We start from the raw sequence: 13181 nt of genomic DNA on the forward strand, positions 1-13181 counted from the left end.
ATCTTCAAGAGGAGACTGGATAGGCACCTGGCTGGGGTCTTATGACCCCTCCCACCCCCAGTGCTCCTTCCTGCCCATGGCCGGGGGTTGGACTAGATGATCTGTCCAGGTCCCGTCCCACTCAGTGATTCTATGATTCTATGGGTTACCATGTCTGAGTCCCATCAGTTGACAAGACACCCATCCATGGTAACATCCCTCAGGACTCCTAGCCACAGCAGCTTGCTAGTATGTTGGTGCAGGGGGAGCCTGGGATCATGGTCCTCAGCTCCCCCTGCACTGGCAATAAGGCATGATAGGATCTTTATTTTCTAAACACATGTGGCATGGCAGGAGGCTTGATTGTGTGGATTGCATATCAGATCTTATACAACTTTACCTGAACAGCTAGAGTGGCCCTTTGGTATCTCATAAATAAAGTTGTTATACCAATCCCTCTTGAAGCAAATGGCAAATATTTCCTTGATTTCAGTGGGATCCCTCCTTACTTCAGCAAAACTAACCCCTATATGTATGGCGGGAGCGATTAGCACATACTTAATATTTTAGCCACAGGGTCATGTGAGCAAATTTCAGGCAATGTCCGGCAAACCAAAAATGATTACAAACCAGTCACACAACCCTGTGATCTAGAATCAGCTGGAGCTGAGGAATGGAAAACTGTCATGCAGAAGACTGGAAGAGTGGCTAGTAGCACAAGTAGAATGTTCAAAGGTGATGAAAAAAGGCCTTCTCTTTCCAGAAGGCTTGTTGAGAGACAGCAATATTAGATTAAGTCTGGCATTTTGGATTAAGTTTGTCAGATCCCATAAAAAAGAAAATTTCACTTTGGGTTTCTTGGTCCTGAAGCACAAAATTGGCAGGCTTGATTTTTAAGCTGTTAAACAGCTGTATTGACACACCGGTGCCAAGAATTGTGAAATTTACTAGCAAATTAGCACAAATATCAAATAGTTTAGCGCTTATGGCTTAGGTTCCAGAAGGGCTTGTAAAGCCTGCTAAGATGTTTATCCATGTTTCTGAGTACATATGTTTTCAACTATCCAAATGCAGGTACAAGAAAGGGAGTCTGCATTGCAACTTCTCAAATTTACACCTGCAATTTATTTGATCAGTTGAACCCAGTGGAAGGAAAGTCAGGTTTCAAAGTTTCTAAAAAAATTACCCCTTAGCATCAGGGCATCGTCTTGCTAGTTCAGTCAGTCTTGGGTTTCTAGATTAAAATTAAAATAAGTCTTGCTGTATCACAATTGCTGTAAAACTGAAATTCATCCTGACTTTTGTATACTGCTTGAAAGCTTAGACAAGAGAAGCCAATGTCCCCTCAGTGTGATACATGCTTTCATCTACTTACATCAACTAGCTTTCTTATGTGCTTGTTAATGATGGTCGGGTCAGGCTTTGGTACCACTCCAGATGCCCACTCCAGCGGCACTACTGGCTTGTTAGGGGTCATTGGGGAGGTAGGCTGCTGACAGAAAAATCAAAAGACGGTTATTTTTTAAAATCTTAATCATTCAATCCAGTGCACTGATAAAATAGGTTGGAGTAGTAACATTACAGAAGGCATGAAAAAGCTGGCTGGCAAGATGTCAGACAAGGCCCCAAGAAAACAGGCATTGCTTACCTTTCCTGACTTGAGTTCTTAGACCCTGGCTCCATGGAGCCGTATTGCCAGGAATCCTAGGTTTGCAGTCACAGAACCACTAGGAGCAGTGACAACTGAGGGTGTGTGCCCAAACAGACTTTTCTCACTAACTGTCTCAGGAGACCTCAACAGTAAACAGGCTCAGAAGCAGAGTGGAGGAGAGGGATCAGTGCAGCTCTGTGGAGACAACACAATCAGAGAACAGGAGTTACATGAGATAAGTAAGTAACTTCCTTTTCTCCTTCCTGACATTGCCTCCACAGAATCATGTCATTAGGGGTAGGGACAGATATTACACATAAACCAGTTTAATTGCTCAGAAACTGGTTTAAACCTGTGACAGAACAGATGCTCAGTTCACATAAACCAGTTTGAAAATGGCTGAAACTGGTTTGAGATAAACTTGGTTGAATGTAGTATCAGACTTAACTGATTTGGGTCAAACCAATTTATGCAATGTCTGTCCCAGATCCCTTCCTGGTTTAACTTAAACCAGACACCCCCAGCATCCTGGCATGCTCTCTGGGCTGGGTGGGGTGGGGCTTTCTGTTCCACAGCAGAGCTGGCCCCTCCCTTCTGCTCCCTGGCTGGAGCTTGGCAGAGACTGCAGGCTGTTCCCTCCCCTCCCCATCACCACGCTCTGTTAAGCAGGAATTCCCCCTCCACTCTTCCTTACTGAGAGGTGTTTGTGTATTAGCAATCAGGCCACATGCTGGCTATGGTCTGTGCTGTGACAGACAGGGACAAAGGCAGAATCAACAGGTAGCTGGTAATGTCCCTCTGTTGTTTTCTTAATCGGGTGATAAACACTGAGTTAGGGGTGATAAACACTGTTATTACTTCCCTGCTAGGTTGATCAGAGTGTTCTGCAGGGCCTGGCTATACCCCCCTTGGCTCAGTACTGTAAAAGGGAAGGGAGGGCTGCTGTAGTGCCCCACAGCTTCTCACCTGAGCAACTGCAGGCATGTGCCTGCATGTCTGGGATGTCTGTGCAGTTACAAACTGATTTAACCTAGCCAGGTTGGACTAAACTGCAAAGATTGAATCAGTTCAGGCTCAGGCTTTTTGAATGTCTGTCCCTAGCCTAGGAGACAGCTAGTAATGACCTCCCTGAAGGGCCCGGGAGCTAAGCTTATGCAACAGCGATTGAAGCAGTGCCCTTCAGAAACTAACATCTGCTCCTGGTGCAGTAAGAGGGCAGTCTAGGAGCCCAAAAGATTTTGGATAAGGCACATTTTGAACATATGCCAGGGAAACAGCCAATCCAGTGGAATGAGTCCTAGGTCTTTTTGAGCAGGGATTCTAGAGAGGTCATAACAGGACTGTATGCACTGCCTAATCCATTTAGACAGTCTGTGCAGAGAGGGATTAACCTTTTGGTTTCCTTCAAGAGGCATCAGCCAGCTTATTTTATTTTCAAAACAGTTTGGTCCTGACTAAATAGTAGTTGACAACCCCTTTGACACCTATAATATGCCATCTGACTCATCCTGCATGACTAGATAGCTTTGTGAAGAAAACAAGTCGGACAATAGACTTGTTTCAGTGAAAAATCTGAGACTTGGTCATAAATTTTAGGTGAAGCCTTAGAAATCACCCTATCTTTATAAAGAATGGCTTTGGGTGGATTGCCTTATTAGTGCTTGCAATTCAGGGATGCCTAGTTAAGGGGATAGCTACCAGGATTGTCAGTAAGGTATGGAACCAAAAGTATTAGCTTCAAGGACTTAAATTTGGTCATTACTGCCCTATAGGGCATCTGGCTCTCCAGTAGAAGGTGTAACCTGAAGGAGAGCTAGTAAAGCTTCATTTAAAACTTTATTTTCTAATGTAAATATATTCTGACACCATAACTAATGGTACAATGCTATATAATAAAGGGCTGTTAAACACTCCCATTTGGGGGGGAGGGGAAGAAGGTATAATAGGGGCCTAGATTGCCCTGTTTGGTAGACAGAAATGAACTGCGTTTGTTAGTGGAATGGGTTATTTATGTCTTTGGCCTTTGGCAGTGAGGGCCTGAGGGACATGAACACATTCCCCATCACTCCTCTTGTGGGCTCTGCAGCTGCAAACCGAGGTGTGTGACTCCGAGAGTGAGGCTGTAAAGGTAAATTCAAGAAAGCAAAATATCTACATCCAGAAGTACAGGGAGTTCAAGTAAATTCAAATGAGCCACACGAATCAGAGTCACCAGATCTATAGCTTGGTGATGCTCAAAATGACTTTTTAGCCAGGATTATTATGCAGCCCTACTTTTTTAGAGCTTGGAGAAGAGGTCAGGAGGAATGACAGCTATTCTTAAAGCCCCAGCTCATGGAATGATGCAATAGAATCAGCTTTCATAAAGAATGAGGGCCTTGTCACATGTTACAGTTATGACATGTTTTATTTAGATTACGTATGGGTTGGAAAGTTTTCTGAGCAGTCACACAGTAATGCTTACTATGACCTAAATGAAACATGTCTTAAGTGCCAAAGTCCTTGAAAACTCTGCTGTGCTGTGAGCTGGGAACAACAAACATCTGGGAGCAACAGTCTTGAACCTGTTCCAGCGCGATGCAGAGGCTGAGACTGAAGCTACGTATCGGTCCCAGCACCAGCACCACACCAGAGTCTCCTGGGCATATTACATCTGTGGAGTAGTTGGATATTAGCTCAACAGTCATTAAGTAATATGATCTGGAGATACTCCTTGCTGGAAAAGTCCTAACTTTGCTACATTAGGATGGCATTTTGCATGTGTTTTACTGCTTGAATGCTCCCATTTTAAGTGCAGTTAACACATCCTAAGTGTAATGTGCAACAAGACCTTGAGTTTCTAGTCTTCATAACTGCAGGGAAAAGCTTATAATGAGAACCCTAGAGTCCCAAACTAAAAAAGAAACAAAAGAGAACTACAAATTATAGTATTTTTAAAAAAACTCACGATTTTTATAAGCACTCAGTTTTGGAAATACATCAGGCCCATTGTCTTGAGTATTGTTAAACTCCTTTTTACAACATCATTAATAAAGTATGGTGATGGTATGAGTTACAATTCATGGTGTGTATAGCTTTAATTTCATAAGATATTTCAGTTTAGAGTTTAATTGAATCCTTAGATTGCTTAATAATGCGTCGATTAATGGTTTCCATGGGCTTAATCAGGGTTATTATGCTGTGTTTTTGGACCACCTACCAAAATCTGTTGCAATGGGTGGGATCGCTGGGGCTCCTCAGCCAAACAGAGGTGTGGAGGAGCCCCACTGTGATAAGTCCATGAAAATGGTGGCTGGTGCCATGATCGGCCTGCAAAGTCTCCTGTCTACTGCCTCACTTTGGGTAGGTCCCTAAGCATAGAGTAAGTGTGAGTATACAGGCAGTTACTTCAGAGATATGCAGTGAATTCTTGCCTCTTTCTGCCCCTCAGTAAATTGTTCTTGTGTCTGCATCCCATGTGTCTATACATGTAGGATTGCTCAGGATTGCTGTTATCAGGTAGAAAAAAAAAAACCAGTTTGAATAGGAAACTGCAGAAGAAGAAATCATCCACAAACTGGACCGTGTTAAGTATAGTTTAAACAGGGTCTATGGATTCTTATCTCATTATTCTGATTAGCTTTTGAGACCCCTTTGTTCCTAGGGATTTACTGCATTTTACAGTCTCAAGAAGACTGTGATCACCTGACATCACTCTGGAGGATAAATCAATTGGAGTTGCTGACAGCTTTTGCTACTTGGGTTCTATGATGAGCAGGAATCTTTAGACTGAAATGACTAACAGAATCAGAAAAGCAGCTAAGAATTTTGGGCTATTACAGAAACCTGCATGGAGTAACAGCAAACTATGAGCTAAGGTGAAGATATAAATCTATGAGACTTGTGTGCTGCCATCCCTACTTTAGGATTTAAAAACGTGGACTACATATGCTAGGCACATCAAGAAACTGAACAGTACAGGTGTGTGAAATAGGCCGTATTCAATTTGGATTCAGATTTGGCCCGATTTGTTGATTCAGATCACTGTCCTGATTCGATTTGGCCGAATCCGAATCTAAAGATTCGATGCTGATTTGGCGATTCAGTGATTTGGCCATAGACACATCTTTAAATGCTTTTTCTACATACCTCAAGGTACCCGGCATGGCTTGTGAATGCTGTGATGTTGAGGTGAATGAAGCATCCTACAGGAACATGTGGGGGCCCCCCGCATGCTTGGTAGTGGACCCAGAAGTCAACCGGTCCACTTCCAGGTCTGCCACCGAGCATGTGGGGGGCCCCCTGCAACTTCTCTGGCTCAGTGATCAGCCACAGGGGGACCCCAGGTGCCTCCCCAGACCCAGGAGGCACCAGTCACTGAGCCAGGGGGCGAGAGGTGTGCTTCTGGTCCACCACCAAGTGAGCTAGGGACTCCCCTGCGCTCCTGTGGGACGCTCCATCTGCTCTACCATCTCAGCATTCACAAGCTGCCTGTTATCTTCAGGTACGCAGAAAAAATATTTAAATCTGTGTCTATGTCCAAATCATTGAATATCTCTGAATCGATTCGAAGCGTTCCAATTTGATTCAGAGAGATTAAAAGGTCTCCTGTTTCAATTCAGATTCAGAGATTTGGTCACCGAATCAGGCTGAATCTCTGTTAAATCAAATCAGTGACCAAAGCTTTGCACAGTCCTACTGAACAGCTTCCACAAGAGATGTCAACAGAAGATCCTGAAAATAAAGTAGGAAGACAGAATACCAAACACAGAGGACTGGAGTGCACAGGACTGACACACTTAGAAACCATTATCAAGAAGAGGAGGTTGCAATAAGATCCACTGTGTCAGGAGAATTGGAGGAGACTGTATCCCCAAGAATATTATGTACAGAGAGATTCGAAACAGCTCTAGAAAGTGGAGTTGCCCTTTATGGTGGTACCACAATGTATGCAAAATGACATGAAGTCATTCAATATCTATGTAGAAAGCTGAGAGGAGCACGCAGAATCCCATCCAACCTGGAGGGAATATCTAACATTGGGTAAATTCAACATGAAGTGGTTTTGATCCAGAGAATGGAAGCAAAGCAAGAAAGAAGAAAGCAGCTTGCTGTAAACTCCAACTCAGACAACACATGGATCTGTGAAACTTGCAACAAGCTGTGTTGCTCTTGAATTAGCTTGTAAACCACAAACAGATTCATCAGGCATCTGATTAGACCTCTCGCATGTACACCATGATCCAGAGGATTGATAGTGGCCTAGTACTGCTCTTTTGCTTGTGTCCTAGCACAATCCCCCTCCTCTTATCTCTCTCTCTATCTCCCCCACCTCCCTTGTCTTTGTATTATAATAACTTTCTCCTTATAGTCTGCTTTCTACATATCCTTTCACAGCATCTGATGAAGCAAACTTGGGTCCAGGAAAGCTTGTGCTCTCTCTATCTTATGTAATTAGTCTATAAAAGTACCCTGCCTTCTGACTGACTTCAGACTGACAAGGCTAATTACCCCTCATGGGATTATAACAGTAGAAAGAAAGAGATAAAATGATATCAATTTAGTTCTTCGGGTAAACTTTTTCCCATGTAAAAAAGACCTTGAAGCTGTACCTCACCCTCCAAGTGAGCTCAGACATTTCTGACACACTATGAAAATGAGCACAGGAGAAAGGCTATTTGTGCCTAGTTAATTCAAGCAGTGACATTCAGTTTTGCCTGGCTCAGGAGCTTTAGAAGCAGACAGTGTTAACCAAACAAGCCGTAGCAACCTGGATACCCCTCGGTGTATCGTGGCAAGCAAGTGCCAGTCCAAAAGGTTAAAAAAACCCCTACAGTATGTAGCTGTTGTGCTGCATTAACGTATTGCTCTGTTTTGTCATTCATGGCTGAAGAAAAGGTGTGTACCAAATGCATGTAGCAAACATACCCCAGAATGAAAAACACCCCCTCACACAAAAGAGAAAACACAATCATTTTATAACCTTTCCTGGGAAAAGCACCAGGTAGTCAGTGGAAGCACTCAGGAGCCACAGCCTGCCTCTCACTGAGGTAGAAGTCAAAAAGGACCTTGTGCTGCAAAGACTGAATGTCACTGATTATTCATTGATTACTTGAGAAGTCCCTGACAATTGACAGTATTGTTAAAGGTCACAGGACTGTTCCCCCACAGCATTTGTCCTTTTAAACTAAGACTGGTGAATAAAGCAGCTAAATGTTTGTTTTCTTTGTTCCTAGTAATGACCCATCATTAGTTCCTGACAGTCTGCCACAATCAGTGTTGCAATTGTTGCTGGCCTTGACAGACATACCAGGGTTAATGAGGAGAGGGATGGGGGAGACAGACTGATTAATGAGCAAACATACTGGAGTTTTGGCCATCAAATCATGCCCTACACACCATGAAGGTCAGAGTGTCGTTAATAAAATTCCAAGAATTCAAACTGGATTAAAGCTAAACCTGTGTTGGAATAATCAAACTAGATGTCCTTCTGATCAGTTACCATGCTGCATTTAAGATTCTACCCGTCTCCCAGAGAGTGATTTGTTAGGAACTGGGAAACAATGTCTTCAGGATGCAGCGCTTCTAAACACTGCCGAAGGGCTTTGAATAAAAGCAGTTTAATCTCTTGGGGCCTGATCCTACAATCTGCTAAACAAACTTCCCCAGGATGATGCTTAGATCTCTCAGTTCCTGCTGATTTCACAGAGAAGTGTGCTCACTTGTGGCAAAATTAAGCTCTGCATGAGATATGTCACACTCAGAATTAATACACTGAAAGCTGATGGATGCATCCATTGCACAAAAGTCCCCAAATTTCAACAGAGACCAAGGTAGGTCAGGTTCTTTGGTTAGTGTGCTATATTTTACTAGACCAAAAACCCTGCAAGAGACCAAAGCATTGGTAATAATTTAAATGACAGTTCAATTAAAACAGATTAATTCTTTTTGACCTATAGTTTAGTCTTTTTGCAGAATAAACCACAAAATAACCAGTTTTTCAGGGTATATACTCTTTCAGGTTCTTGCCAAATTCAGTATAGATGCAAATGTTGGGAAAATGTCCCAGTGCAATAAACAGTTTTAAGTTCTTGTGATTCCTATCTGAGAACGCTAGTATTGGGGTGATGCTGTAGCTATGATGGTCCTGGAAAAATGTGAGAGGCAAGGGTTTTTGTGGATGGTATCTTTTTTTGGCAGAACTTCCAAAAAAGTATTGTTGGAGGAACATAGGCAAGCTGTCAGGGACCACTGTACCCACCTGAGTGGAAGACCTGGGGAAAGGGTACAGTGGTACCCAAAAGCATGTCTGTTGGTCCATTAAAAGATATCACTCACAAAAATCCTTGCCTTTTCCATCTGAGAATGCAAAGTATAGCTAAAGTTTTTAGAAGCAGAACAACATCCAACAAAATGTGGTAACTCCATACACCAAACCATTAGCAAATGACAGATTTGGGGACTTAATTATGATTTATAACATTTTTCAGCTATTCAGAAATGTTATATATTTAGTTGATAGTAATATTATACATGTAGTTTGTAACACTATCTTTTTGTAACTTGTTGAGGTTTGTTTAAATTCAGAGTGATAAAGTCCAGGATAGTTTACTAGTATCATCTTCCTCCAGTTTACAGTGCTTATAAAAACATAAATAATAGATGACCATATTTGTTACAGAATACACATGAAATATGCTTTAAAGTTAATTCCCACAAGTTCAAGAGTATAATCTCATTATGTCAACTATAAACCTTACAGAGGTGTAAATACAACTTCACCCCTTCCAAAAGGCAATAAAAGAGACCTACTGATTTAGAATTCCTTGGCTCCAACACCAGGGAGAGCTTGTAAATATCATCTTCTGTGTGATAGAGGTCCAGGGACAGCTATAAACAAGCAGGAAAGGAAACAGTAACATTTATTAGATCAGATGAGAAATAACAGCACATTTAGTAATTTAAAATACAAGGGACTCAGACTGCTCTCACTGAACCCAAGGGAAGTTCTACCAGTTGAAGCTCAGGACGGAGAGGGAGGCTGCTGGTGAAGGCTGGAGGAAGTGCCGATATGTAACAATACAACTTTTGATGGAAATAATGTGACCTACCCGTGAGCTTCTTACACATCTCCCCCTGTGCCTTCTCTCCCTTGTTTCTGCTCCAGTTCTCTTCCTTCCCTGCTCCCTTCCACACCCATCCTGGTAGTCCCAGAACAAAGGAGTAAGTAAAGGAAAGTTCATTAGGGTTAGTGCTGCTATCTGTTGCACTTCAGTGATGACTATCTCTGCTGATAGGGCACTGCCCCTGACCCTCCGTTTATGAGCAGCTATGACCTGGGAGGGTTCCAGGCACCTCAAACAGATTGGTTATTGCTGCTCCTCTGGAAACATCTTACTATGCAGCAACCAAGGAGGTGGCCCTAGTCTTCAGACAACCCAAGAGAATCCCTGAAGTCTGAGACCTTCAGAATCACTGACATAGGCCGTTTGTAGACAACACTTTTTAGCAGGTTTAAAGTGGCTTAAACGCCTTTTGCACTGCTTTAATGGCATTGCTGTTTGCACATTCAGCGGTGTATTGCGCATTAACTCCAGCCACTGCAGCACATTTGGCAATGTAATGTGCCTTAAATGACTTTGGGATGCAACAAATTACTTTGGGGCGCTATGAAGTAAAACACCTCCAAAGAGTTTCCTACCCTACATCTGTGGAGGGAAGCACCAGGCTCCATGCAGCTGAGGGGCTGCTCAGGCAGACCGTGCAGGCAGCCTAGCAGCAGCCCAGGAAGGCAGGCTCCACAGAAGGAGAAAAAAAAAAAAGCAGCGAGCCTGATCTTTTTTTTCCCCCCCCCGGAGCATGCCTGCCTGCCTGAGCTGTGCAGGGGCCTGGTGCTTCCCTCCGAGGCTGTGGTGCCCCCCCAGGACTGCCCGAGCTAGGTGCCTGTAGGTGGGTGCCACCAGTGTGTGTGTGGGGGGTGCTGCTGCCACAGAGGGAAGCACCAGCCCCCCACTGCAGCTCAGGGACTGCTTTGCCTGCCAGCAGCTTGCTCTCCCCTCTTTACTGCTGGAGAGGCAGGTAAGGATCAGGTTCCGACATGGGTGTACATGACACAGTGGTTTATTTCACCCTAAATTGAAGTGGTCTTTTTATAAAAGCACTGCTTCAGTTTATAGAGAATTAAACCCCCGTGTTGTCTACAAATGCCCATAGATCCTCCCTATGGAGGTACATGGCCAGGCTCTGGACAGAGGCTTCTTTTTACTTGTGTGAATCAGCAAACTCCTCAAAGTACTTTGTGTGGCATTCCCTGTAACCCCAGACATTTTCATCACGCCAGCTATGACTGTATGCTAGTTCTTACTTCTTGAGCTCTGAATGCCACAGGTATTCCCTCTCCTTCTACTTATATATTGAGAGATGTTCCCCCCCACTCCAATACACAGCCCAAGATTTCTTGAGACTAGTGGAGGTGTTACCTATGGAGACAGGACACAGATCTAATCAAAGTAAAATTTGTTTACAGATGAAAACAAAATGTTTGTGAATTTGGCTGTTTTCACTCAACTCTAGCAATGCTGCTATTCATTGATGCTGCCTCACTCTAAAGCAAGGGACAGACATTCAAAAAGCCTAAGCCTGAATTGATTCAATCTCTGCAGATTAGTCTAGCCTGGCTAGGTGGAACCAGTTTGTAACCATATAGACATCCCCTCTGGACTGAAGTAATGCAGGTACATGCCTGCAGTGGCTCAGGCTCGAAGCTGGGGGGCGCTAGAGCAATCCTCCCTTCCCTTGTACAGTGCTGAGCTGAGGCGTGGGGTGTGGCCAGGCCCTGGTAGAATGCTATGATTAGGGAGGGGTTCCCCCTCCTCGCTGTTCCTGACCAGCAACAGAACCAGCAGGGAGTTGCATAGCATTTACTTACACAGCAGGGAGTCACACAGTGTTTATCAGTCCATTGAGAAAACAAAGGCCTCTATCGTTAGTTCAAGCTCTTGATTTAGCTCCAAAAAGCCGTAAATGGACACTGTCCTGTTTGCCTTTGTCCTGTCTGCCTTACACAGACACCTGTCAGCATTAGCTTGCATACCATATGCTGGCTACCATCCAAGTTGTGGGAGGGGAGAGGGGAATCTCTGCTTCAGCAGGGAGTGGTGGGGGGTGGGAGTGGAAATATCCAGGCAGATGCTGCCGTGGCTGAAGTCTCTGCCAGAGCTCCAGCCAGGGGACAGAGGGGAGGGGCCAGTTCTGCCATGAAACAGAGAGCCCTGCCCAGGGTTGCACAACTTCTGGGATGCTGGGGGCACTCTGGTTTAAATTTAACCAGGAAGGGGGTCTGGGACAGACATTGCATAAACCAGTTTGACCCAAATCAGTTAAGCCTGATACTACATTCAATCAGGTTTATCTCAAACCAGTTTCAGACATTTTCAAACTGGTTTATGAGCACTGAATATCTATTCTGTTACTGGTTTAAACCATTTTCTGATCACTTAAGCCAGTTTATGTGTAATGTCTCTCCCTAGCCAAAATGCAATGAAAGGAAGAAAGGGAAGAAATAGTCAATTCTCCCTGGCTAAGATTACTCAACAGAGTGGGGAAACATGGCATGATAATTTTCCTATATTAGTAGGTTCTGGAGTAACCAACATGAGTTGAAGTTATCAGCCAGCATGAGGACTCCAGTGAAGTGAGGATTATTCAGTTACAAAAGCTCTCAAAGCAGGCTGATTATAGAATTAACTTGAAATCAGACTTTTCATATACAAACAAGGTACACTGAAATTGTAAAACCATCTTCCCAAATTCAACTTTATCTGAAAGGAAAGTCTCTCCTTACACAATACTAAAAGAAGCAGATTTTTTTGAAAATTATGTTATTTTTAGAGTACACACAACTCATTGGAGACATTTCAATTAATTTTTCCTTATGTTATCCATGTTCACCATTGCACTCAATAATTAGAATAGTTGATCATCATTGGATCACCTTCCTTTCATTCAGATTAATTCATTTGACTAGTATATTGACTTTTTGGGTCTTGCATGCTCATTTTGATAGGTCCATGGGATTCAGGATGTTCTCCTGAGATAGCACATTTGCTGTGACTGTTACAGTATATACCATTCATGTAGTTAATTACTTGAGTATTGGTCAAATTTGGCATAGAATTCATCCTAGGTGTCATCAGCAGCATCAAGAGCCCAGGCATACACAATGATGACTGTGGCATATTGGCTCCCTGACACTTTAAAATGGAACGTTATGAGGTGCTTATTAATTCAGCTAGCGAATTCTCCGAGTTGGTTTATGGGTTCTTTCTTAATGGGAAAATCAATTCCATGAAGTTGGCATTCTCTTTCCTGTTCACCCTTCCAGAAGATGGTATAGCTGCCTCCATGTTCTTTGAGCTGCCCATCTCCCACTTACCAGGTCTTGGTCAATGCAACTACATTGATGTTTCACCTGAGTTCTTGGGCCACAATTGCAGTGCAGCACTCTTGGTGTTCACTATTAGGGTTGCCCATGACGGTCCTGATGTTCCCAGTTCCAAAAATGATGGTGTGT

The 13181-nt window shown here is 43.4% G+C and overlaps 1 protein-coding gene across 5 annotated transcripts in view; it reads right to left on the reverse strand.

The window, feature by feature from the left end:
* Positions 1-13181, reverse strand: part of RASGRP3 (RAS guanyl releasing protein 3) — a 109577-nt gene that overhangs the window by 25792 nt on the left and 70604 nt on the right. For all 5 annotated transcript variants that reach the window (XM_019549701.1, XM_019549703.1, XM_019549704.1 and 2 more), the window contains 2 exons: positions 9422-9499; positions 1355-1468 (listed from right to left, as the gene is read on the reverse strand). In XM_019549701.1, the coding sequence (XP_019405246.1) occupies positions 1355-1468; positions 9422-9499 (192 nt within the window). The remainder of the gene's footprint in view (positions 1-1354; positions 1469-9421; positions 9500-13181) is intronic.

The sequence above is a fragment of the Crocodylus porosus genome, unplaced genomic scaffold, assembly GCF_001723895.1.
Source record: "Crocodylus porosus isolate Cpor-Errol unplaced genomic scaffold, CroPor_comp1, whole genome shotgun sequence".
Taxonomy (NCBI): Eukaryota; Metazoa; Chordata; order Crocodylia; family Crocodylidae; genus Crocodylus; species Crocodylus porosus.